This window comes from Bos taurus, chromosome 10 (genome assembly GCF_002263795.3).
Source record: "Bos taurus isolate L1 Dominette 01449 registration number 42190680 breed Hereford chromosome 10, ARS-UCD2.0, whole genome shotgun sequence".
Lineage (NCBI taxonomy): Eukaryota > Metazoa > Chordata > Mammalia > Artiodactyla > Bovidae > Bos > Bos taurus.
This window is the reverse complement of record NC_037337.1, coordinates 13,421,354-13,445,011: the sequence shown is the minus strand read 5'-3', so window position 1 is coordinate 13,445,011 and position 23,658 is coordinate 13,421,354. Positions and strand designations below refer to the sequence as shown.

Below are 23,658 nucleotides of genomic sequence, written 5' to 3'. Positions count from 1 at the left end.
CTTGCCCGTGGAATGTGAACGGAAGTGGTGGGCCCCTTCCTGGCCACAGATGTTAAGAAGGTGTGTCCTCTCTTTCCCTATCCATCCACTGAATACAGGGGACAATAAGGCACTTAGAAGCTCCTGGAGCCACAGGCTAGGAGGAGGCTTGGTCACCATGGAGAAGAACCACGAGCCAACCAGAACACCTGCATTTTACCATTATGAGAATGAAAGTGAAAGTGAAGTCGCTCAGTCGTGTCTGACTCTCTGGGACCCCATGGACTGTAGCCTACCAGGCTCCTCCCTCCATGGGATTCTCCAGGCAAGAGTACTGGAGTGGGTTGCCATTGCCTTCTCCAGGGGTTCTTCCCGACCCAGGGATTGAACCCTGGTCTCCCGCATTCCAGGCAGATGCTTTAACCTCTGAGCCACCATAGTCATTGTTATTGGGTTAATTCACTTAAGGCTTCCCTCTTAGCTCAGCTGGTAAAGAATCCGCCTGCAGTGCAGGAGACCCCAGTTGGATTCTTGGGTCGGAAAGATCCACAGAAGAAGGGATAGGCTACCCACTCCTGTATTCTTGGGCTTCCCTTGTGACTCAGCTGGTAAAGATTCCACCTGCAGTGCCAGAGACCTGGGTTCAATACCTGGGTTGGGAAGATCCCCTGGAGAAGGGAAAAGCTGCCCACTCCAGTATTCTGGCCTGGAGAATTCCATAGACTGTATAGTCCATGGGGTCGCAAAGAGTCAGACACGACTGAGTGACTTTCACTTCACTTAATTCATTTAAATGGGGGTGGGGTGTTGGGGGGTGTTCTGTGCTACATTAGTTAGTGTTGTTACCTTGATATACCAGCCCTTGTTCTCCTGGCCCCTCCCCTCAGGCCAACCACAGAGAGACACTGGGGGGACCTCAGGTCTGATGAATCCCCTGGAAAAGGTAAGCTTCCCTCCTCCCCTGACTGGGGAAAACCAGGGACCCCGTAGCTGTCCACATCTGCCCAGTGGCATCCTGCACATGCTCAGTTCTGGGCTGGGGCTGGGCTTGGCACAGTCTCTGATCCTTCCTTCCTCGCACCCCCACACCCAGCCATCTCCCATGTGCACCTGGGCAGATCTCAGACTATCTCACTCGGAAGCCAGCAACAGCCTCATACTTTCCCTCTCTGCAGCCTTCAGTGGCTCCCCATTGCCTTCCAAATAAAGCCCATGTTCCCACTCAGTCCAGGCCCCTCTTCCATCAGAGCCCCTGGGGGCTTCAGTGGTGCCCTATGCCTCACTGTTTCCCCACAGACCTCCCCACACAGGTGAAAGGTGTAAATAAAACACCTATCACAAAGGCGCATTATTATCATCGATGATGATCGTGATCAGCTGAAGCAATCTTTTCTCCCTCCTCATCTAAGTCCTAGCTATCCTTCTAGACAACCTATTTCCCACCTCCTCTGGGGACCTCTGAGGGTTAACTTTATGTATAAATGTGATACGGCTAAAGGATGCCCAGATTGCTCATGAAATATTATTTCAGGGTGTTTCCAGAAGAGGTTAGCTTTGGAATTGGAGACTGAGTGGAGAATATGCCTCACCAATCCAGTGAGCATCATCTAACCCATTAAGGGGCAAAATAGGAAAACAAACAAACAACAACAGATGTGGGGAAAGGTGACTTTTCCCTCTATTTAAGCTGGGACATCCATCTCCGCCTGCCCTTGGACACAGATGCTCCTGGTTCTCAGGCTTCAGGGTTTGGACTGGAACGTCACTGCTGGATTTCCTGGGCCTCTGACTTGCAGGTGGCAGATTGTGGGACCTCTCAGCCTCCACAATTGCATCAGGCAAGAAGGAAATGGCAACCCACTCCAGTATTCTTGCCTGGAAAATCCCATGGACAGAGGAGCCTGCTAGGCTACAGTCCATGTGGTTACAAACAGTTGGACACAACTGAGCGACTTCACTTAATCCCTTGTAATAAATCTTTCTATGTATCTATCTGTATATTCTATTGGTTCTACTTCTCTGGAGAACCCTGACTAATATAGACCCTCCCAGATGCTCCCAGCAGACATGAGCCCCCCACCCCTTTCCTCTGACTTGGGTCACACAATTCACCAACACTGCTCATTACCAGGTGTCACAGCTTGGGTTCTTGGAGAAGACTCTAAGATAGAGTTTGAGGTGTTTATTAAGGAGGGCTCTGGGATCAACACCTGTGGAAGGGAGAGGAAGAAACAAGAGTGGGTAGAGGAGAAGTTGAGCTGTGGTGCAGGGCCAACGCCATGGGCCTCTGGAGCATATGTGCCCTTGAGGGGTGTCCTGAGTAGGGCTGAGGTAGGCCCTTCATATTGCTGCCTCAGTAAGTCAGGCGATGCGGGAAGGAGTATAACCTTAGTGAAGCATCTCTTGGCAGCTGGAGCCATCCCAGAAGACCTGACAGAGTTCCCAACAGCTGGGGCAACGAGTCCTTCAGAAGGAGGATCTGGTGCTGCAGTGCCCTGACCCCACGATTTGACTCATGGCTCTCACCTCCCCCACCTGCTCCAAGCACAGTCCCTGGAGAGAAGGAAACATAGAGACTGAGCCAACCCTGTATCCTTTGCTTCCCTTCTCCCACCCTCAACAACCTCCAAGTGCCGCCTACAGACCCCAGGGCTAGCTGAGTTCAGAGGCTGTCTATAAACTGGGGAGGCTGGGGGTCAGGGTTCCCTGCATGGCCTCCTAATGCCGGCCCTCAGGGAGCAGATACTGCTTCCAGGACGGGTTCTATAGAGTTGTGGGTATGTGTGTGTGTTGTCACACTGAAGGGGTGTGGGGCACTATTAGTGGGGCAGGGGCATGGTCCTGCAACAGCAAATTGTCCCAGGTCCCCAGTCGGTTGAAAACCTGTCTCTAAATCTCCTAGTTGAGAACCTAACTCTGTTTTACATATAAACACACAGTGTTGTACAGCTTTGAAAAGCCCACACTGAGTTTTCTAGGAATACACAACTACTACATAAATCAAGGGAACATGCATACTTTGTGTAGTTTGGAGTTTTATCAAGAAATATTCCTCTTTCAGGAAATCATGTCAGGTATTTGACTCACCAGAACAACACCCCTCTATCCACCAGTATTTCCCCTGTCACGTTCTTAATGCTACTGTTTATAGCGAAAGCCAGGGGTAATTAAACATGCCAAGGTCTTCCTAGTGTAGTGATGCTTCAACATTACAGATTGAAATACATTTTATTTTATTCTCAATAGCTTTTAATTTCTCCCTTATTTTACAATTAGAGCAGTATATATATATATATATATTTTTTTTTTTTTTTTTAATTATGTGTCTGGATTGGTTGTAATATCTGTGAATGTCTTTTCAGGATGATAAAAGGGGTGTCCACAGTATTTTATTTCAGAAGGAGGGTGATGGGTCTGACAAGTTAAGAACCTCAAACCTGGGTGGGTGCCCTCCTCTTGGGCCTGACCTATCTCCCAAACTCACCGCATCACCAACCACCACCACCAGCATGGAGAGGTGGGCCTCGGGCCCCGTGGCGGGAGGTTGCCCTCTGCAGGCTGTCAGCCTTTCTTTGAGGAAAGCTGGGCCGAAAGAAGCCCTGGATTTGATGATTCGGTCTGGGACAGAGGATTCGTATCTTGCCATGTCTGTTTCCAAAACACCCTCCAGATTCACCACCTTTGATTCTGAGCCCTCTTACCATACTAAGGACCTGGGTGGAGGTGCAGGAGGGGATGGGGGCGGGGTGAGGTGGAGCTGGCCCCATCCCCCTTCATGGGAACTTAATGGATGTTGGAGCCCAGCAGTAGGCCTCTCCCAACCTGGCCTCCTTGATGGGGGACAATGTCCAGGTTTCATTTTCACTCCTCAAGGCCATTTCAAGGCCATTATCTCTTGCAAGTCCTCCCTGGATACTTTGGCCAGTGATGCTGGGCCCAGGCTAGGCAGGCATCTCCCCAGGCAGAGGCAGAGAGGTCAGCCCCCCACCTAACTGAGCTGACAGCATCAGTGTGTGTGTCTAGGGGGGTTCTGAGTATATCTGAAGAACCAGGAAGGTGCCCCACTGGAGTGGGGCTACCAGGAAAACACAGAGTACCCAGTTCATTTCTATTTCAGATAAACAGCAAATAATATTTTAGAATAAATATGTCCTATGCAATCCTTGGAACTTACTTACACTAAAAAAGTATAAGTTGCTTGTATGAAATTGAAATATACCTGGGTGTTCTGAGTTTTTATCTGCTAATTCTGGTAACCCTCCTTAGAACACAAGTCCATGTGTCTGTGTGTGACAAAACATTGTTAGCACAACTGAGTATGGGGACACTGAGTGTGTGTCCAGGGCCTGTGCTCAAACCCTAAAGTCACCAGGAGAAGGCACATTTGGGAAATGATACTGCAGTGAAGGCCAGGCCTTAGGCGTATGCCTGTCTGTGAAAGGGGACGGGTCAGTGGATCCAGCCCCAGATCCTGGGCCTGTAACCCAGAGATTTTCAGCCCTAGTGGGGCTCCAGGGTCCTCTAGGGTTCAGATTCCCAGAGCTACCCCTCTGCGCACGCACACACACACCCACCCCCAGAGGCTGGCTCCTTCAGCTGAGGCTGGAACCTGGCTCCTGTTTCTCACGCATCCTCCACGATTGAAGGGTGGTGCCAGTTTTGTCATCAGAGCCAGTTAAGGCCTGGATCTGGGCCTGGAGGAGCGGGAAACGGGCAGGGGACTTCCTCAAAGGTGAGTGGTGGGCTCAAACCCCAGTGGTTATACTGGCTGGGGCCCGGCTTACCTGCTGAAGTTGGTAGTCCAGCCTCCTGGACAAAAGTCATGCTCCGCCCTCCCGGGGGTCTCCTGCCTCCCTGTGGAGAGGAAGATGCTAGTATGAATGACTCTGTTCTGATGAAGAAACTGAGGTCACAAGACAGGGCCAGGATGGGAATCCAGCATACCTGAGTCAAGCTGATGGAAGGACCAGGCTCCAGCCTGATGCCCACCAGTTCCAGCCTGGGTCCTCCTCATTCCCTTTCCCCCTGCCCCTCAGGCTGACCGGGTCTGATGTCAAGCAACCTGCTGTGCTGTCCCCTCTCAGCCCTTGAGTTCCAAATCCCTGACCACCCCTCTTGTCCCCCTCCCCTCTGTGCTGGGTAATGTTCTGCATACTGGCCGTCCCTGCTCTGACCTGACGGTACCATGTCAGGATTACTGTCCACGGCTCCTACTTCAGCTGAGGGCTTTAAGGGTCCAGACCCAGCACCCTTCACTGCTGGGTCCCTTGGCACAGTGTTCTGAGAGGGTTTGAGGAATGAATGGGGAGAACCAGTCTCATCAAATGGCCACCAGAACGGACTTCTCCAACAGTCCTCAGGTGCCTAAATATTATGAAGCACAGGAGCTGCGCACACCACCTTCCAAGAACTTAGGACTGCCAGCTGTAGGATGCAAATGCCTTCTGGTTAGAAACAAGCGGAGACAATCACGTATCAGTAAGCGCCTACACAGGCACACAGAACAAGGCATTGTGCTGCGCAAACAACTGTGTAGACAACCTCGAACTCCCATTTATCCAGTGACCTCACTGGTAGTCATTCGAAAGTCCTCAACGTTCAATAGAATGGATATTTGAATATCTTAGGATCACATAGAATTCAGAGGCCTTAGGGTTAAGTCAAAAATTCTATTTATATAGGAAGTACCTACAGACAAACTTTCAAATTGTGAACTTTCAAAGATGTGAGCTACCCAGACATCACTGGATCTCTTTTTTCTAGACGGTAGATAGAGTAGGATCCAGCAAGAAATAAGAACCTGTGCCTTCAACATCAGGCATGAGTGAGATCGCAGCTCGCCCTCTGTCTCCTGTTGCTGACGATCCTTCAGCTCTACTGTCTCCCACCTCCTCTCCCGTCTCCAGTCAGTAACTCTTCTTGCCCGTTCATTTGATGCCAGCCCCTGTAGGCCAGCTCTTGTACTGTACTTCTGTACATTTCAAATTACTATACTGTCAGATGAAAAATATTTTCTTTACTCTTTTGTTTGTTTTTTATGTATTATGTGTGTCAAAAGGGCCTTCCCAGGTGGTGCTAATGGTAAAGAATCCATCTTCTGCCAATGCAGGAGATGCAAGAGACTTAGGTTCGATTCCTGGGTAGGGAAAATCCCCCAGGGAAGAAAATGGCAACCCACTCCAGTTTCTTGCCTGAAAAATCCCAGGGACAGAGGAGCCTGGCGGGCTTCAGTCCATGAAGTCACAGAGAGTTGGACGCGACTGAGAACACATATTATAAACCTATAACAGTGCGGTACTGTACAGCTGATTGTGTTGGTTGGGTACCTAGGCTAACTTTGTTGGACTTACGAACAAATTAGACTTATGAATGTGCTCTTGGAATGGAACTTGTTCATATGCGGGGACTTACTGTATAATGTCATTAGTTTCCTACTGCTGCTCTAGCAAATTATCACAAACTTAGTGGCTGGAAAATTACACTGATTTATTATCTTGCAGTCCTGGGTAACAGAATTCCCCAGTGGGTCTCACAGGGCTAAAATCAAGGTGTCGCAGAGCTGCGTTTCTGCTGAAGGCTCTAGCAGAGAATCTGCTTCCATACCTCCTCCAGCTTCTAGACACCACTCTCATTTCTTGGCTCATGGCTCCCTGCCAGCCAGCAATCACATCACTCCAACCTCTGCTTCTGTTACCCTCAACTCTATCTCTGACTTTCCTGCCTCCCTCTTTCTCTTATGAGGATCTGTGATTATACTGGAGCCACCTGGATAATGCAGACTAATCTGCCATCTCAAGATCCTTAACTCAATCATGTCTGTGAAGTCCCTTTTGTCACGTAAGTTACGTATTCACAGATTCTGGAGATTAGGATATGGACATCTTTGGCAGGGGGTGGTATTATTGTGCCCACCACACCCAGTTTAAGAGTCAAAATGCAATCAGGCTATCAGCCTGAGAGGGGTACTGCACCAGAAGAACTAGGAGGTATGTGAGAAATTTGGCACCAGGGATACGGGCTACATGACCACGACACTGATATTTTTGTAGTAAGAAGTAATCTGGGGACTTCCCTGGTGGTCCAGTGGCTAAGACTCCATGCTCCCAATGCAGGAGGCCAGGTTCACTTCCTGGTCAGGGAAGTAGATCCCACATCCTGCAACTAAGATTTCACATGCTAAAACTGAATATCCCACAAGCCACAACTAAAAATCCTGCCTGCTGCAATAAAGATCTGGCATAGCCAAATAAAAATTTTTTTAAAAAAAGAAGTAATTTTTACACGTTTGATATTTATAATGCTTGTAATCTATTAGATAATTTGATCTTCTAGAATGACAGCCTTTTAACAAATAATTGAAAGTGTAAAATTGAGTAATTTAAACTGAGGGTTTTAGGTTGAACTCTTATCAAGTTTATATACAAAACTAGAACCCGTAAGAGAACTTCAAATTCACCATAATTTTGAAAGTGAAAGTGTTGGTTGCTCAGTCGTGTCCAACTCTTTGTGACCCCATGGAATGTAGCCCGCCAGGGTCCTCTGTCCATGGGATTCTCCAGGCAAGAATACTGAAGTGGGTTGCCATTCCCTTCTCCAGGGGATCTTCACTACCCAGGGATTGAACCTGGGTCTCCTGCATTGCAGGCAGATTCTTTACCATCTGAGCCACCAGGGAAGCCATTTTTACTGTTATTTAATTTAAATGTTTTATGAGTTTAACTTAATTGGTTCTAAGGATTACCTAGTAGGAAGGAAGCTCTTCTTGGTTAAGTTAGGAACAGAGTACTAAAATAGGAAGTCTCATTTTTAGACAAAGTTTAAAATATTTTAAGATATTTTAGTTTATAGACTGGACCAAACGTTATTCCAAGACCTCTCAAAGGAGATTGTTAAAATTTGCTGCATATAAAGAGAAAAACAAGGTTTGCAAGCTGGACTTAAAGTCTAGAAGCAAACCCCTAGTTTCACTCACCCCTTGGCCCAGAGAGGAGAGGTGTTGTGCTGGGGCAGCCACCACAGCCTGAGGAAAGACTAGAGTGAGATCCCAGTGAGCTGCAGAGACCAAGTCTCATCAGAAGGTGCTGGATGGATGCCTCTGGCTGCGATTTTTAAAGTCATATTGCTACTGTTGTTTTGAACTTTTTTTTTGTCAGAAAAATCAAATAAGTATATTTTTAGATATAATTTTTTCAGTATAAAAAGGGTACAGTTTTAGGATCAAAAAATTAAGTAGAAAAACTATCATGTCAGAATTGAATTAGAGAGGACAGATTTGGATGACTCAGACCCACCTTGCTGATAAAGACAACTTAAAAAAAACTGGCCATAATATTTTAAATAATCTTAAAAGCATCAAAAAGCTAACCATATATGAAGAAATTGCCCAGCTAGAGAGCCCAGAGTTGGGAGGCCCTCCTGCCATGGTAGAGTTCTCTGATCAGGGAAGAAGCTGAGAAGCTATACGTGATCTCTGAGATCCTTGAGGTGGGAGTCAGGGAACAGAACTTAGGGCAGAGAACTGGGACTGGGAAATTAAAACACTTCGATTTAAGAGTGAGGGTAGAGGGGCTTCCCTGGTGGCTCAGTGGTAAAGAATCTGCCTGCCAATGCAGGAGACACGGGTCAATCTCTGATCAGAAAGATCCCACATGCCGCAGAACAACTAAGCCCATACGCCACAGCGATTGAGCCTGTGCTCTAGAGCCCGGGAGCCACAACCACTGAGCCCACGCGCCACAACTCCTGAGGCCGTGTGCCCTCGAGCCCGTGCTCCACACCAGAGAAGCCACCACAATGAGAAGCCCAAGCACCGCAACTAAAGAGTAGCCCCTGCTCGCCGAAGCTGGAGAAAAGCCCACACAGAAACAAAGACCCAGCTCAGCCAAAACTAAAAGTAAAAAAAAAATTTTTTTTAAACCAATATCAAAGATTAGTTGATTCAAAATTTGATAAACAGTAACTATTAAAAAAAAAAAGGAGTAATGGTGGAAATACCCTGGCTGTCCGTCCAGTGGGCTAAAGGTCCAGGTTCAATCCCTGGTTGGAGAATTCAGATTCAACAAGCCACACAGCATGGTCAAAAAGAAGAAGAAGAAGAAAAGTGTAAGGGTGAACCAGAAACAAATTGGTCTTCACAGGCTGGCTTTGATATCTGGGTAAGCCATGAGGTCTTCAGCCTTGAAACTGGACTAAGGTGATCATGGGATGCCCTAGACACGGCAGAAGCTAACTAAAATCCTAATTGAAGGACGATGACATCATTTTAGGCCTCAGGTAAATTTTTTTTTTTTTGGCCCTATATAGAGGCTTGTGGGATTTTAGTACCCTGAATAGGGATTGAACCTGGGCCCTTGGCAATGAGAATGCAGAGTCCTAACCAATGGACCGCCAGGCAATTCCCTCAAGTAACTTCTAAAGGTTACCTTTCAAACATCAATCCTACTATCGAAGAAAACTAAGCAAGAAAGGTGAGAAGACAACACAACCAATGACCAAATGAAACAGTAGATACTGAGACACGGTGACTGCAGCCATGAAACTAAGAGACGCTTGCTCCTTGGAAGGAAAGTTATGACCACCTAGACAGCATATTAAAAAGCAGAGACATTACTTTGTCAACAAAGGTCCATCTAGTCAAGGCTATGGTTTTTCCAGTGGTCATGTATGGATGTGAGAGTTGGATCATAAAGAAAGCTGAGTGCTGAAGAGCTGATATTTTCAAACTCTGGTGCTGGAGAACACTCTTGAGAGTCCCTTGGACAGCAATGAGATCAACCCAGTCCATCCTAAAGGAAATCAGTCCTGAATATTCATTGGAAGGACTGATGCTGAAGCTCCAATATTTTGGCCACCTGATGCGAAGAACTGACTCATTGGAAAATACCCTGATGCTGGGAAAGATTGAAGGCAGGAGGAGAAGGGGACGACAGAAGATGAGATGGTTGGATGGCATCACTGACTCAATGGACATGAGTTTGAGTCAACTTCAGGAGACAGTGAAGGACAGGGAAGGACTGCATTCCATGGGATTGCAAAGCCTGAACTTAGCACTGGAACAACAACAACAACACAACATGATCAGATCACACTATCAAACAAAAGCGCTTGCTGTTTTTCATCAATGGAATCATGCAGTGCGTACGTGTATGTTCATAGGAGAAGGGCTAGAAGAGGGCTGCACGTTGGCCTCCTGCTTGTCACATCCCCTCCATTCACAACTCACACCCTAGGTGACCCTAGGAAGTCCTGATTACACTTGCCTTCCTCTTTAAACCTTTGTTCCTGCGGTTCCCTCCTTCGGGGATCCCACACCCAAAGATGGATGCTTGCTGTGCCCTTTCCTACAGGAAGGCTTCCCTACTCCCTCCAGCTAGAATACAGCCTTTTCTCCTTTTTCATCTTCCTCTCTTAGAACCCTTCTTATCCCCCTGCCTCGTGTTTTGGGTGGTTGTGTTCCTGCCTTTCTCCTCCTTGGGGGCTGGGCCTGAGGTGGCTGCTGTTTTCACCCTACATATCCTCTGCTCAGTACTGAGCACTTTGGAGGACGACCACTGAGGGACAGGGGACAGGCTTGCTAAGGCTCTTGAGCACGTTTGTCAAGGTCCTGCCTTTGTCACCTTGACCTGGGTTCTGAGGTAAGGAAACCTGTAGGTCCTTCACTTCTGCCCAAGCTCTCGCATGTGGCCCCAGGAAGACACATTCCACTAGTCCTTGCACATTCAGCATGCTTGCACACATCTAGGAGTGTGTATTGCTCAGTGGCTGGGGAAAGCAGGCAGCTTGTGAGACCCCAAAGAGCCTATGGTCCAAGAACCACCCCAGTTCTTGGGAAGAAAGAAGGAGTATTCCCTTAAGATGTAGAATTTTTGTGTTGGTTCTACTTCCAACCAGTTATGGGCCATGAACTTGTCTGATGGTTCTCAAACTTGGTTATATCTTAGAATCACCTGGGCTCTACTCAGAGAGATTCAGACTTAGTTTTTTTAAAAAACTCAGGTTTTAAACCCATTTGACAGGTGGGAGACTGAGGCTTAAGGAGGTGAGTAAGATAGCCCAATGCTTAACAAGCCTGGGTGTGCCTAGAAATCACCTGGGAACTTTTATTTATTTCTTTGTTTTAAAATATTTATTTAGCTGTGCCAGGTCTCAGTTGCAGCTCTCGGGACCTTTAGTTGCAGACTATGCAATCCAGTTCCCTGACCAGGGATTGAATCCAGAGCCCCTGCATTGGGAGTGCAGAATCTTAGCCATTGAACCTTTATGGAAGACCTGAGTTTTTTTAAAAAATTAAGTCTGAATCTCTCTGAGTAGAGCCCAGGTGATTCTAAGATATAACCAAGTTTGAGAACCATCAGACAAGTTCATGGCCCATAACTGGTTGGAAGTAGAACCAACACAAAAATTCTACATCTTAAGGGAATACTCCTTCTTTCTTCCCAAGAACTGGGGTGGTTCTTGGACCATAGGCTCTTTGGGGTCTCACAAGCTGCAAGGAAGTGCGGGGCATGTGGGCTCCACAGACAGGCTTGGCTTCCATAAGGCCAACATGCTCCCTCCATGTCCTCCCCTGACTCCAGAACTCGGGTCCAGACAGCCAAAGCCCAGGGGACAGTGGGTGACTCAGACACTTCCTGTTTTCTTGGCTACAATGACAAGGGGGTGGAAGCAGCCCGGGCTGGGGTTCATGGCCTAAGACAGGGGTCTTGGAGAGAGGAGGAGGTGGGAGTGAGCGTCCCTTTCCCTGAGATGTGGAAGGGCTGAGCTGAGCAGAGCCACATGGGGTGAAGAGGAGGCAGTTCATTAGGTGGCCAGATTAGCAAAGGGAGGGAGGGTTGGGGCCGGCTTTCCTTAAAATGTGAAGATTTTATGAGTCCTCGGAGGTTGAAAGAGAGCCCTGTGGTTCTGTCTGAATGATTGGTTCAGGCAAGCTGGGAGACTGAATAGGTCAGGAGATGTCCACACACGGAGGCCAAGGACCCGGGTTGTCCTGGCCCTGCCCTGCCATGAATTACTGTGTGACCCCCAGCACAGCCCTAGGCCATTCCAAGCCCCTGCTTCCTCTTCTATGAAATGCAGAGGGGCTGAACTCTGAGAAATACTGAGATTCTAAGAAAAACCCTAAACTCTCTCAGCTATCAGAACACTGTATATTCTCCAGGGCACTTGTTATTTGCATAATTTTGATTTCAAGTCAGACAATAACCCTGTGAAGTAGGTGGGGAAAGTATTATGATTACCTGGTAGCTATAGATGATCAAGGAGACCAAGGAATATGTGGCCAAGGGTGTATGGGAATGGGGACCTGAATGCTCCTGGTGGCCCAACTGGATCACTCGCTTCCTTAGAGGACAGCAATTTGGGGGTCCCTGGTGGCTCAAACGGTAAAGAATCTGTCTCAGTGCAGGATACCTGGGTTCAGTCTCTGCATCAGGAAGATCCCCTGGAGAAGGGAATGGCTACCCACTCCAGTATTCTTGCCTAGAGAATTTCATAGACCGAGGAGTCTGGTGGGCGATAATCCATGGGGTTGCAAAGAGTCAGACATGACTGAGCAACTAACACACATGAAAAACTGGACATATTTGAATCATGGCTTCAATCATCTCCCTGCTGGGATCACTCTTAGAAAGTGACCTTAAATTCAGAAAAAGTTGATTGGTTAGGAAGATATTCACTAAACTGGATTTTATATTAATGAGAAGTTAAACATAGCCCAGACATCCAGCAATAGAAAACTGGAGACTGTAAAAAGTGCATTATTAGCTACCTTTGTCTGAGTAGCAAGTTACCCTCAAACTCTGTGGCTTAACTAATGAGAATTTGTAATCTCAGTTTCTGTGGTTCAGGAATCCAGGAACTTGGCTAGATGCCTCTGGGTCAGGGTCTCTCAGAGGGCTGTGATCTAGGAGTGGACTGGGGCTGCAGTCATCCCAAAACTTGACTGCGAGAGCATCCACTTCCAAGTTCACTCACCTGGCTGTTCACAATCTCAGTTCTTTGCTGGCTCATCAGTTTCTCATCTTGTGGGCTCCTCCATGGCATAGCTCACATGGCTGCTGGCTTTCCTGAGGGCAAGTGAGTGACCTGGAAGGCAATCAGTCCTCCTGTGACTTGACCCTGGGAGTGACCTCTCCTCACTTCTGCCGTATTCTGTTCCTTAGAAGTGGGTCACTAGGTCTAGACCAGGTTCAAGGGGAAAAGATTACACAAGCATCCTGAGAATACCCAGGAACTATAGGGAAAGGAAGAATTCTCCTGACCCTCTTAGGGTCCCTGAATGAGTCGGAAAATTAAACTGACAATAACAGGAGAAAAGCATGCCCGTAGAGTTAGACTTTTATGTGACATGAGCCTGTACAAGGAAATGAATACCTGAAAAAAAAGCCCTGAGTGCTTTTATGTTGGGTTTCATGAAGAGTGGGCAGTTGTATAGGGATGCTGAAACCGTTTACCTCAGATTGGGAGTGGGACTGGGACTTGAACTCATGTGCTGGGACCCAAACCCAGCCAAAACTCTGCTTAGGACTTGAACCCATACGGTTAGGACTCAAACCCAGCTGAAACCCTGCTTGGGATGCAAACCCATGTGACTGGGACTTAAACGCAGCCAAAACCCAGACAACAGAGGATGAGATGGTTGGATGGCATCACTAACTCAATGGATATGAGTTTGAGTAAACTCTGGGAGTTGGTGATGGACAGGGAAGCCTGGCATGTTGCAGTCCATGGAGTTGCAAAGAATTGGATGCGACTGAGTGACTGAACTGAACTGAACTCCCCAAAATTGTTTGAATAATCCTCCCACTCGTTAGCATATGAAATTACCCAGCTTACAAAAACTAACTACACCATACTTCGTGGCCTCAATTGCCCTCTACGATGGCCCACAGTCTATCTGGGCAGAGTGCTTCTCGCTGAATCTGAATAAATCCACTTCTTACCTATCATTTTGTCTCTCACTGAATTCTTTCTGCAATCAGACATCAAGAACCTGAGCTTCTATAGGTCCTGAAACCAGGTACCATTAGTACCTGGTTCAGTTCAGTTCAGTCGCTCAGTCATGTCTGACTCTTTGCGACCCCATGAATCGCAGCATGCCAGGCCTCCCTGTCCATCACCAACTCCTGGAGTTCACCCCAAGTCACGTGCATCGAATCAGTGATGCCATCCAGCCATCTCATCCTCTGTTGTCCCCTTCTCCTCCTGCCCCCAATCCCTCCCAGCATCAGTACCTGGTTAGTTAGTTTAGTCGCTCAGTCGTGTCCAACTCTTTGCGACCCCATGAATTGCAGCACACCAGGCCTCCCTGTCCATCACCAACTCTCGGAGTTCGCTCACGTCCATCGAGTCAGTGATGCCATCCAGCCATCTCATCCTCTGTCATCCCTTTCTCCTCCTGCCCCCAATCCCTCCCAGCATCAGAGTCTTTTCCAGTGAGTCAACTCTTCGCATGAGATGGCCAAAGTACTGGAGTTTCAGCTTTAGCATCATTCCTTCCAAAGAAATCCCAGGGCTGATCTCCTGGTTAGTTAGTGTTAATTCCTCAGTTGCGTCCAACTCTTTGCGACACCATGGAGTAGCTGCTTGCTCCTTGGAAGGAAAGCTATGACCAACCTAGAGAGCATATTAAAAAGCAGAGACATTACTTTGCCTACAAAGATTTGTCTAGTCAAAGCTATGGTTTTTCCAGTAGTCATGTATGGATGTGAGAGTTGGACTATAAAGAAAGCTGAGTGCCGAAGAATTGATGCTTTTGAACTGTGGTGTTGGAGAAGATTCTTGAGAGTCCCTTGGACTGCAAGGAGGTCAAACTAGTCCATCCTAAAGGAAATCAGTCCTGAATATTCATTGGAAGGACTGATGCTGATGCTGAAACTCCAATAGTTTGGCCACCTGATGCAAAAAACTGACTTATTTGAAGAGACCCTGATGCTGGGAAAGATTGAAGGCAGGAGAAGGGGACAACAGAGGATGAGATGGTTGGATGGCATTACTGATTCTATGGACATGAGTTTGAGTAAGCTCTGGGAGTTGGGAAGCTCTGGGACAGGGAAGCCTGGTGTGCTGCCGTCCATGGGGTCACAAAGAGTCAAACGCGACTGAGCGACTGAACTGAACCAAAACTTAACTGATGTTCTGGTCTGGGGGCTGAGGGGGTGGGTAGAAAGGAGTCCAGGCCTCACATCTGTCCTTGAGCCTGTCTGAGCAGTAAGAGTTGGCTTAAAACTCAACATTCAGAAATCTAAGATCGAGGCATCTGGTCCCATCACTTCACAGCAAATAGATGGGAAACAATAGAAACAGTGAGAGACTATTTTTGGGGGCTCCAACCATGGTGACTGCAGCCATGAATTAAAAGACACTTGCTCCTTGGAAGACGATCAACCTAGACAGGATATTAAAAAGCAGAGATACTACTTTGCCTACAAAGATCTGTCTAGTCAAAGCTATGGTTTTTCCAGTAGTCATGTATGGATGTGAGAGTTGTACTATAAAGAAAGCTGAGCGCCAAAGAATGATGCTTTTGAACTGTAGTGTTGGAGAAGACTCTTGAGAGTCCCTTGGACTGCAAAGAGATCCAACCAGTCCATCCTAAAGGAAATCAGTCCTGAATATTCGTTGGAAGGACTGATGTTGAAGCTGAAACTACAATTACTTTGGCCACGTGATGCGAAGAACTGACTCATTTGAAAAGACCCTGATGCTGGGAGGAGGAGAAGGGGATGACAGAGGATGAGATGGTTGGATGGCATCACCAATTCGATGGACATGAGTTTGAATAAGCTCTGGGAGTTGGTGATGGACAGGGAAGCCTGGCGTGCTGCAGTCCATGAGGTAGCAAACAGTCGGACTTAACAGAGCGACTGAACTGAACTGAACTGAGCAGTAAGATGTTATAAATTCTCCCACCGGGGTAGCCTCATGGGTGTGTTTCAGGCCAATCCGAAACACTTCTAATCTTACTGCATATTCCTGGGTTTATCAAAGCCCTAGGCTTTGGGGTTGGGGGTGATTCTGAGAGCAGCAATGTTTTGGGGAGGATTTGGTATATAGGGGGTGGTAAGGATTGGGGAGACAGAAGTAGTGTCCCAAAGAAAAAAGGGAAGGCTGTTGACACAGTGGAAAAACACCTGAAAGTTGGAGTCTTAGACCCTGGTCATGCCGGTCATTTGAGTATGACTCTTTCAAGCCTCAGTTTTCTCATCTATAGAATGGGATGCAAGTGAGTAATGTAGCCCTTCCTCATTTAATAGGAGATAGATTATGCACAGAAATGTATTTTTGTAAACTGTGAAGTTGTGGATCAGTGATGGTTTCTTCAGGAACTAACTAGAGCAAATACACCCACCCCTCTTGCCACTGAGCTCCCAACAGGAGTTAAGTCCTTCCCCAACCATGAGCAAAATGCAGGGTTGGGTCCCCACATACTGAGCCACAGTTTCATCTCATCTCTGACTGGTTGTGTTAGGTAAATGTTGGTGTTGAGTATACTTCAGTTAAAAAGAATGAGGTTATCTCTAAAGAAAGACAACTTGGCAACATCTATTGAAAGCACAATTGACTCAACAATTCCATGTTTAGGAATAGATATACACATACAGTGGAGAAGGCGATGGCACCCCACTCCAGTGCTCTTGCCTGGAAAATCCCATGGACGGAGGAGCCTGGTGGGCCGCAGTCCATGGGGTCGCGAAGAGTCGGACACGACTGAAGCGACTTAGCAGCAGCAGCAGCACACACACGTGGGTATGAAATTACATGAACAGAAATATTCATTGCAGCATTCTTTGTGAGAGCAAAGCACCGGAAAGAAAAAAAGTGTCCCTCCACAGGGGACTGGTAAGATCAATCATGGACCATCCATACAATGGAGTGCTGGGAAGGCATTAAAATGAATGAGGCAGTGCTGGGTGCACTGATCCAGAAAGGTCTCCAACATACATTATAAAATTAAAAAAAAAAAAAGTTGCCAAACACTTACCAGTTTAGCTCCACTAATGTAGAACATCAAACAAAGAAACTTGCATATCCCCAATTTGCATGAAAAGAGGGAGGAAATGCAGGGAGGGACAGTGGCCAGTTGTCAGAAGTGGCCACCTAGGAGAGGGATGGTGGGAGAAAGGGACAAGGAAAAGGACTTTACCCTTTTTTACTCCATATATTTCAGAGATGGTTGCCATTTCTTTGAAATATGAATATATTCATGTATTTTCTGTATGATTTTGTAAACTTAAAAACACATATATATTTAAATAAATATATATTTATATAATATACAGATTACATATGTTTATATGTTTATAGGACTTCCCTGGTGGCTCAGATAGTAAAGAATCTGCCTGCAATGCAGGAAACCCAGGTTCGATTTCTGGGCTGGGAAGATCCTCTGGAGAAGGGAATGGCAACTCACTCCAGTATTCTTGCCTGAAGAATTCCGTGAGCCTAGGAGCCTGGTGGGCAACAGTCCCTGGGGTCACAAAAAGTCAGACACAACTCAGCTACTAACACACATATATGTTTACATGGGGTTCCCAAGTGGCGCTAGTGGTAAAGAATCTGCCTGTCAATGTAGGAGACAAAAGACAGGGCTTGGATTCCTGGGTCGGGAAGATTCCCTGGAGGAGGCATGGCAACCCACTCCAATATTCTTGTCTGGAAAATCCCATGGACAGAGGAGCCTGGTGGGCTACAATCCGTGGGGTCGAAAAGAGTTGGGGGTCAAAAAGAGTCACTGAAGTGACTTAGCATGCACGGATATATTTTTATATAAGCCTTAGAATCTTTCACTATCTTTGACAGTTTGGATCCCTGGCTGTTTCAGAAAGCTTCTGCTCCCATCTCTGGTATCCGTGGGTACTTCCTCCTTAGGAGGGAGACACCACCATGGTTCAGCGAGACCGCCTATGGAGAAGGACCCAGGCTCCCCTCTTCCAAGACGGCGCTTTATCCCAGGCGATATGCTCTGTGTAGTGCCAAGGCCTGTCAGACCGGGACCCCAGCCCCTGCCTCAGGTCTGCTCCCTGCCCTTGGAAAACTCTCGAGCTTATTCTCACACCTTCTGTGTGAGGATGAGGGAAAACAAAGCAGCCAAGAAAACCTTCATTCCTTAAATAGTAGTCAATGCTAGATAAAAACAGCAAAGACTCGAGGCTAGCAAAGAGGCAGACTCTAATCATTCTCCTAAACAGAGATGAAATGAGGTCCGCCTGTTTTGTTTTGTTGGGCGGGGAGGGGGAGGTTTTTTTTTTTTTTAATTTCCTTTTTTGGCCACACCGCAAGGCATGCTAGTTTTCCCCACCAGGGATGGAACTGTGCCCCCCGCATTGGAGGCAGGGAGTCTTAACCACTGGACCACTGGGAAGTTCCTGTCTTGCATGGTCTGGAAGACAGACCCAAAGAATGTTCTGAGGAAAGAAAAACTGAAGAGGTTTCTCCCACACTTTCACTGAGACTTCCCCCACCCTCTCCATCCCATATTCTCACCCATGCTGCCTTCCATGATCTGGAAGCTGAAGGCTTGTCTGGGGGTCTTCAGCAGCCGGTCAGGGGCTCCCCACATGTGAAGATGAGGGAGAAAATGCAAGGCGGGACCTGGGAAATCAACGGCAGAGGAGCCCAGAGCAAAGAGCTCCGGTGGGAAAGCACTGGTTGGCTGGGCAGCCTGGTTCCGGATGCATCACCATCATGGGTGCTTGTTCACAGGTGCCAGCTTCCAGCCATCCAAGACCGCTATTCAGACTGCTATCCCCTCCCCAACTTCTGCCCTGCAGGGTTCCTGGGCGGCAAGGCCATTGGTGAGGGGGCTCCTTTGGTTTGGAATGGATGGTTTCACTGCCAATGCCAGTGTCTGGACAAGAAAAGAATTCTTCCTGTGTGTGTGTGTGTGTATGTGTGTGTGTGTGCACGCGCGCGCACATGCATACTCTACACACAGTTTCATACTCTGTGGATAGAGTGTCAATTCATTCCAGATTTACTGGAACAGCCTCAATTCCACATATTTGGCCACCACAGACCGTTGAAATATCTTGAAAATTCCACTATGATTATTTATGCAGAAATCCTTCAGTCTTGTTCCAAAAAAAGGATTTGAGAACCAGCTTGTAGAGTTGTATATACCTCAGCAGGATTTAAAAATAACAGACAAGGAAATCGGGGAGAAGGGAGAACAAGATGACACAGAAACGCATAACTCATGTCCTGTGTACATGCTGGAGTCAGGCCACAAACGTATCTCAGAATTTCCAAGCAGCCAGAAGTAAGAGGGAAAGAAGATGACATGGATTCCTGCTTCTGAGACCCATGGGAATTTCCCCCAAAGTCCTCAAAAAGATGCAGCGTGACTCAGAGTTAGAAAGAAACAAATTCACGTTCCGTATCTTAACAGTGGTTTGGTTACACGTGACTGCATTTGTCAAAACTCACAGAATAATGCATTTAAGATTTGTGCATTTCACTGCAAATTTTACCTCAAAAAGAAAAGAACCATAACGTGGTTAATGATATGCCTACTGAAGGGTTTAAGGATGAAGTGACCTGATGGCTCAGCTTACTTTTGAAATGCATCCGAAAGGTAAGTTGAATTGCTGGGTGGAGAGAGGAAAAGAGAGATGGACGTGTGATAAAGCAAGGACAATCTCAGCAGTGGGCACAGCATCTAGGCAATAGAATTCTTTCCACTTTTCTGTGTGTTTGCACATTTTTATTAATAAAAGGTAGGGAGGGGCTCAGAGATATAAAGTGGGCCTTAGAAGTGATCATCAACACTCAGAATATAAAAGACCCTGGGTTTTGTTAGCCAGAGTTAGCAGCAGCCTCAGAATCCCCTGACCCCTTAGGCAACTTGCCCTCAGGCGGTGACTGGGGTTCTGGGGTGCAGAGTTTTGGCTTCAACAGACAGAGAGGCCTGACTCCTGCAGAGCCCACAGCCCGGAGGGATTTTGGCATCTCCCAGACAAAGCTCTCAGATCATGGAAAGCCCTTGTCAGACCATCAGGGAGCATCTCCCCTCTGAGGCTCTGTGCCTCACCAAAGGGCCCTTGTGAGTGGTCAAGGTGGACTTCAGCCTTCATGATATGATGGCATCGATGACAGATGTGGTTTGGTGATTTTGTTTTTATTTCATTTTATTTCATTTTGTGCCACACCACAAGGCTTGTGTGATCTCAGTTCCAGGACAGGGGATTGAACCTGGGCCACGGCAGTGAAAGAGCCGAATCCTAAACACTAGTGTGTGTTAGTTGTTCAGTTGTGTCTGACTCTTTGTGGCGCATGGACTGCAGCCTGCCAGGCCCCTCTGTCCATGGGATTCTCCAGACAAGAATACTGGAGTGGGTTGCCATTCGCTTCTCCAGGGGAATCTTCCCAACCCAGGGATCGAACCCTGGTCTCTTGCATTGCAGGCAGATTCTTTACATCTGAGCCAGCAGGGAGCTCCCATGGAGATGGTTTTTTGAGGCTTTTACCTACACCTATCATTTCATTTAATGCTTAAAGACTTTATGAAGCACGTACTATTGTCATCCCCATTTTTATATGAAAAATGGCTCTGAGAAATTCAGTAACCTGTATGGAACACTCAGCTGGCAGATGCTGAGCAGGGATTCAAAGATATATTTGACTGTAGTGTCTCTGATCCTAACCAATACCCTCTTCTGCTCCATAGGCCACTCTTCCTCCAGCAGTTTGTCACGAAGAAAGCTCAGGAGAAAGTCTGACTTGGGCGCAGAAAACCAAGCACCTCATTCCTGTCCCTGTACTTCCCAGATCAACTGCGCACCCCACGATGGACTTCCTTCCCCAACGCTCCCTGCAGACAGATAAACACACATATACACATAGACAGACCACACCAACCAATCCCCTGATGGGCTCAACCAAGCCCATTCTCATCCTTGCAAATTGCCCCCTCCACCTCAGCCCAGTTCCTGCAGAGACAAGACAACCTGAAAACAGCCTGTCACCCCTTTAATGAACTCCAGAGCTGAAGAAGACTCCAGACAACTGGTAGTCAGATAGAGGGTGGATGGGACCTAGAGACCCCTTTCTTCCCCAGAGAGAGAAGGATTGACTCCTAGGGCCAGGAAAGAGAATGGCTGGGCCCTGGTTGTCATCAGGGTGCACCCTTAAATAGTAGCTCTTGTTCTAAGTAGGGAGCCTCAGTCACTGTTACCGGATCCCACAGCCACTTCCTGGTGGCATGGAGGAATCTGGTTTCCTAAATCCCCGGTGTCCTTCCCACACCTGCCCTTTGATTCCCTCTGAAGGATCCTGAGGTATAGAGCGGGTTGAGCTGAGCCTCTTCCATCTCCACACCCACTTTGACCCTGTGCCTGAGACCCATCAGTGCTCCCCAGCATGGAAGACCAGACATTTTGCTTCTACCACATCCCTTCCTGAAAGACATGGAGCTTAGATCCTAGCCTGGGCCCTACGGAGGCTCTTGGCAGAGGGCACCCCACCTCTGCAACCCCTTGCAGGGAGGAAGGAAGGGGAAGCTACAGAGGCCCACCCATCCGCCAACACACCTCACCTTCAGCCAGGCCTGGCCTTCAGGGCCTTCAGAATACTGCCCACCCCACCTCTATCCCCCCCCACACGCCTGAGGAAGGGGTTCTATCATAGTTGCTCCAAGCCTCTGGCAGGGCCCGAGCAGCCCCAGATGGGATGGGGTTGGGGGCAGAAAGGGCGGTGGTGGTCACCCAGCCCTGAGGCCCAAGTCCTTCCAGCTTGAAGCCTGTGGGGAGAATGGAGGTCAGACAGTGGAGACTGGGTCTGCAGACAGACCCCAAGCAGCCACGGCCGTGCCAGGATGGCCAGCCCCTCCCCCAACACAAACATGAGGCCCCTGGCTCTCAGAGAAGGGGGAGCATTTTTCAGAGATGACATCAGGTCTTAAAGTTTTATGTTTCCTGCCAACCTCAGCCTGGAGAGCAGGGTCCCCGGGGCCCACAGGCCTGGAGAGGCAGGCAGTGGCATCAGTGCACACAGCGTACCCCCTATTTCAGACCCTCACAGGTCCTCACATGGCCGTGGGGATGAGGTCCAACGACCTGCTTGCCTGAGGACACAGTTCTGCCTGGTCAGTGCAGGACAGATGTGAGGGGAGAGAAGGTACCAGGCTACCAGGTCCCCAAACACCCCTCAGAGCCTTTGCTCATACTGTTACCTCTGTCAGTTCCCACACCCTCCCTGCTCCACACCATCCAGCAAGTGCCTCCACATCCTTCAAGTATCTTGTCCAGTGTCCCTTCCGGTGAAGCTAGCCCCACCTCCCTGAGCCTCTACAGTTCTGTCCATCCTTCCACTAGAGCCCTGACCACTAGTACAGCTTTCCTTCTCCATCTTGCCCCCTTTCCCACAAGACCCTGAATCCCCGGGGGGGCTCAGACAAAGTCCCATTTCACTCTGGCAGAAAGAAATTAATCAACCACAAAGGTGTAGGAACTTCCCAGTTATGGAGCCACAGGGGGGATTAGCTGAAGGCACGGAGGCTAGTGGTTCAGTGATATGCAGGGAGTTGGGGCGAGGGAGTGGGTAGTGAGAGCAAAAGATGGGAACACCTAGTGAAGGAAACATGGGGCAGGGCTTGGCAGCCTGGGTTGGGAGCAGGAGGTGCTGGGACCCCAGGGAGGTGGGTAACTTTTTTTGTTTGTTTGTTTAATAGCTATTTATTTGGCTGTGTTCCTTGGAAGGAAAGTTATGACCAACCTAGACAGCATATTAAAAAGCAGAGACATTACTTTGCCAACAAAGGTCCGTCTAGTCAAGGCTATGGTTTTTCCAGTGGTCATGTATGGATTTGAGAGTTGGACTATAAAGAAAGCTGAGGGCAGAAGAATTGATGATTTTAAACTGTGGTGTTGGAGAAGACTCTTGAGAGTCCCTTGGACTGCAAGGAGATCCAACCAGTTCATTCTAAAGGAGATCAATCCTGGGTGTTCATTGGAGGGACTGATGTTGAAGCTGAAACTCCAATACTTTGGCCACCTGATGTGGACAGCTGACTCATTTGAAAAACCCTGATGCTGGGAAAGATTGAGGGCAGGAAGAGAAGGGGATGACAGAGGATGAGATGGTTCTCTGGCATCACTAACACAATGGATATGGGTTTGGGTGGACTCCGGGAGTTGGTGACGGACAGGGAGACCTGGTGTGTTGCGGTTCATGGGGTCGCAAAGAGTCGGACACGACTGAGTGACTGAACTGAACTGAATTTGGCTGTGTTGGGTTGTGGCATGCAACTCTTAGTTGTGATATGTAGGATATAGTTCCCTGACCAAGAACTGAAGCTGGGCCCCCTATATTGGGGTCATAGAGTCTTAGCCAATGGATCACCAGGGAAGTCTCACCTTTTTTTTTGTTTTTTTTGGTATTTTTTATTTTTTTGGCCACCCCAAGAGGCTTACAGGATCTTAGTTCCCCGACCAGGGATCAACCCATGGCAGTGAAAGTCTCTAACCACGGGACCGCCAGAGAATTTCTCGGAAGTCGTGACTGAATGAGTGAGTGAGTAAAGGAATGAATGAGGGATCCAAAGAGAGGAAGAATAAGTGGGATAACCAAACTTACCTTCTACAGTGAACTCTGTCTGGCTGGGGAGGGGTGGAGACAGAGACAGATGCTCTCACATGATGCTCCCTACCCAGCCACCTGGAGTTTCACAGGTTAAGGTGGGCT

The 23,658-nt window shown here is 47.9% G+C and overlaps 1 protein-coding gene across 7 annotated transcripts in view; it reads right to left on the bottom strand.

The window, feature by feature from the left end:
• Positions 1-18,790, bottom strand: part of LOC112441475 (uncharacterized) — a 118,657-nt gene extending 99,867 nt beyond the window's left edge. For 5 of the 7 annotated variants that reach the window (XR_003036751.2, XM_059890765.1, XM_024997917.2 and 2 more), the window contains exons 1-4: positions 18,463-18,790; positions 12,952-13,062; positions 4,764-4,833; positions 2,108-2,189 (exon numbers count right to left, since the gene is read on the bottom strand). Coding sequence is in view for 6 of the 7 variants with exons in the window: in XM_059890765.1 (XP_059746748.1) it covers positions 2,108-2,189; positions 4,764-4,833; positions 12,952-13,020 (221 nt within the window). In the remaining variant the exon portion in view is untranslated. The remainder of the gene's footprint in view (positions 1-2,107; positions 2,190-4,763; positions 4,834-12,951; positions 13,063-18,462) is intronic. The other 2 variants (XM_059890768.1, XM_059890767.1) reach the window with 2 other exon arrangements.
• Positions 18,791-23,658: the final 4,868 nt, after the last annotated feature.